The following is a 558-nucleotide window of genomic DNA, read 5'->3' as shown; positions in this document are numbered from 1 at the left end:
TATATATATATATATATATATATCCTTGATGAATAAAGGTATTAATTTTTAAAACTTAAAAAAAAAAATTTGAATAGCAGTGTATATAAATATATAATTAAGCTGATATTGATCGTAATTGTCCAAAGTCCCTAATGGGATAGTTTCCCCAAGAAAAGGATACTTCTTTGATTATTTATTCACATTCATGTCATTCCAGATGCATACACTGTTATTTTTTTCTGTGGAACACTAAAGGAGACTGTTTGAAGAATCTTCGCACTGCTCTTTTCCATACAATGACAGTTCATAGTGATTGTTAAGAGATGGCAATAAAAAACACTAACAGCCTGTTTCTTCATTCTCATCCTCAGAGTCAGGCCTATGAGTTTCAGTTTGGTCTTGAGTATGCCTGGACAATGTGCATATTTTCAGTCAGTATGACCTACAGCATCACCTGCCCCATCATTGTACCTTTTGGTGAGTCTGTGTAATTTTACGGTTTTTATTTTACAACAAACGGGCTTTTTAGTACTTATTTTTTCTCTCCCTAATTACTCCCCCCCCCCCCCCCCTCCC

At 34.6% G+C, this 558-nt stretch overlaps 1 protein-coding gene across 1 annotated transcript in view; it reads left to right on the top strand.

Annotated features, from left to right (window-relative positions):
- LOC107662637 (calcium permeable stress-gated cation channel 1-like) overlaps positions 1 to 558 on the top strand; it is a gene marked incomplete at its 5' end in the record, with an annotated part of 9741 nt that overhangs the window by 4079 nt on the left and 5104 nt on the right. Inside the window, one exon of the mRNA XM_016452719.1 lies at positions 354 to 459. Coding sequence (XP_016308205.1) covers positions 354 to 459 — 106 coding nt within the window. The remainder of the gene's footprint in view (positions 1 to 353; positions 460 to 558) is intronic.

Source organism: Sinocyclocheilus anshuiensis, unplaced genomic scaffold (genome assembly GCF_001515605.1).
Source record: "Sinocyclocheilus anshuiensis isolate Anshui unplaced genomic scaffold, SAMN03320099.WGS_v1.1 scaffold715, whole genome shotgun sequence".
Taxonomy (NCBI): Eukaryota; Metazoa; Chordata; class Actinopteri; order Cypriniformes; family Cyprinidae; genus Sinocyclocheilus; species Sinocyclocheilus anshuiensis.
The sequence above is the reverse complement of the archived record's forward strand: the minus strand, read 5'-3'. Positions and strand labels throughout refer to the sequence as shown.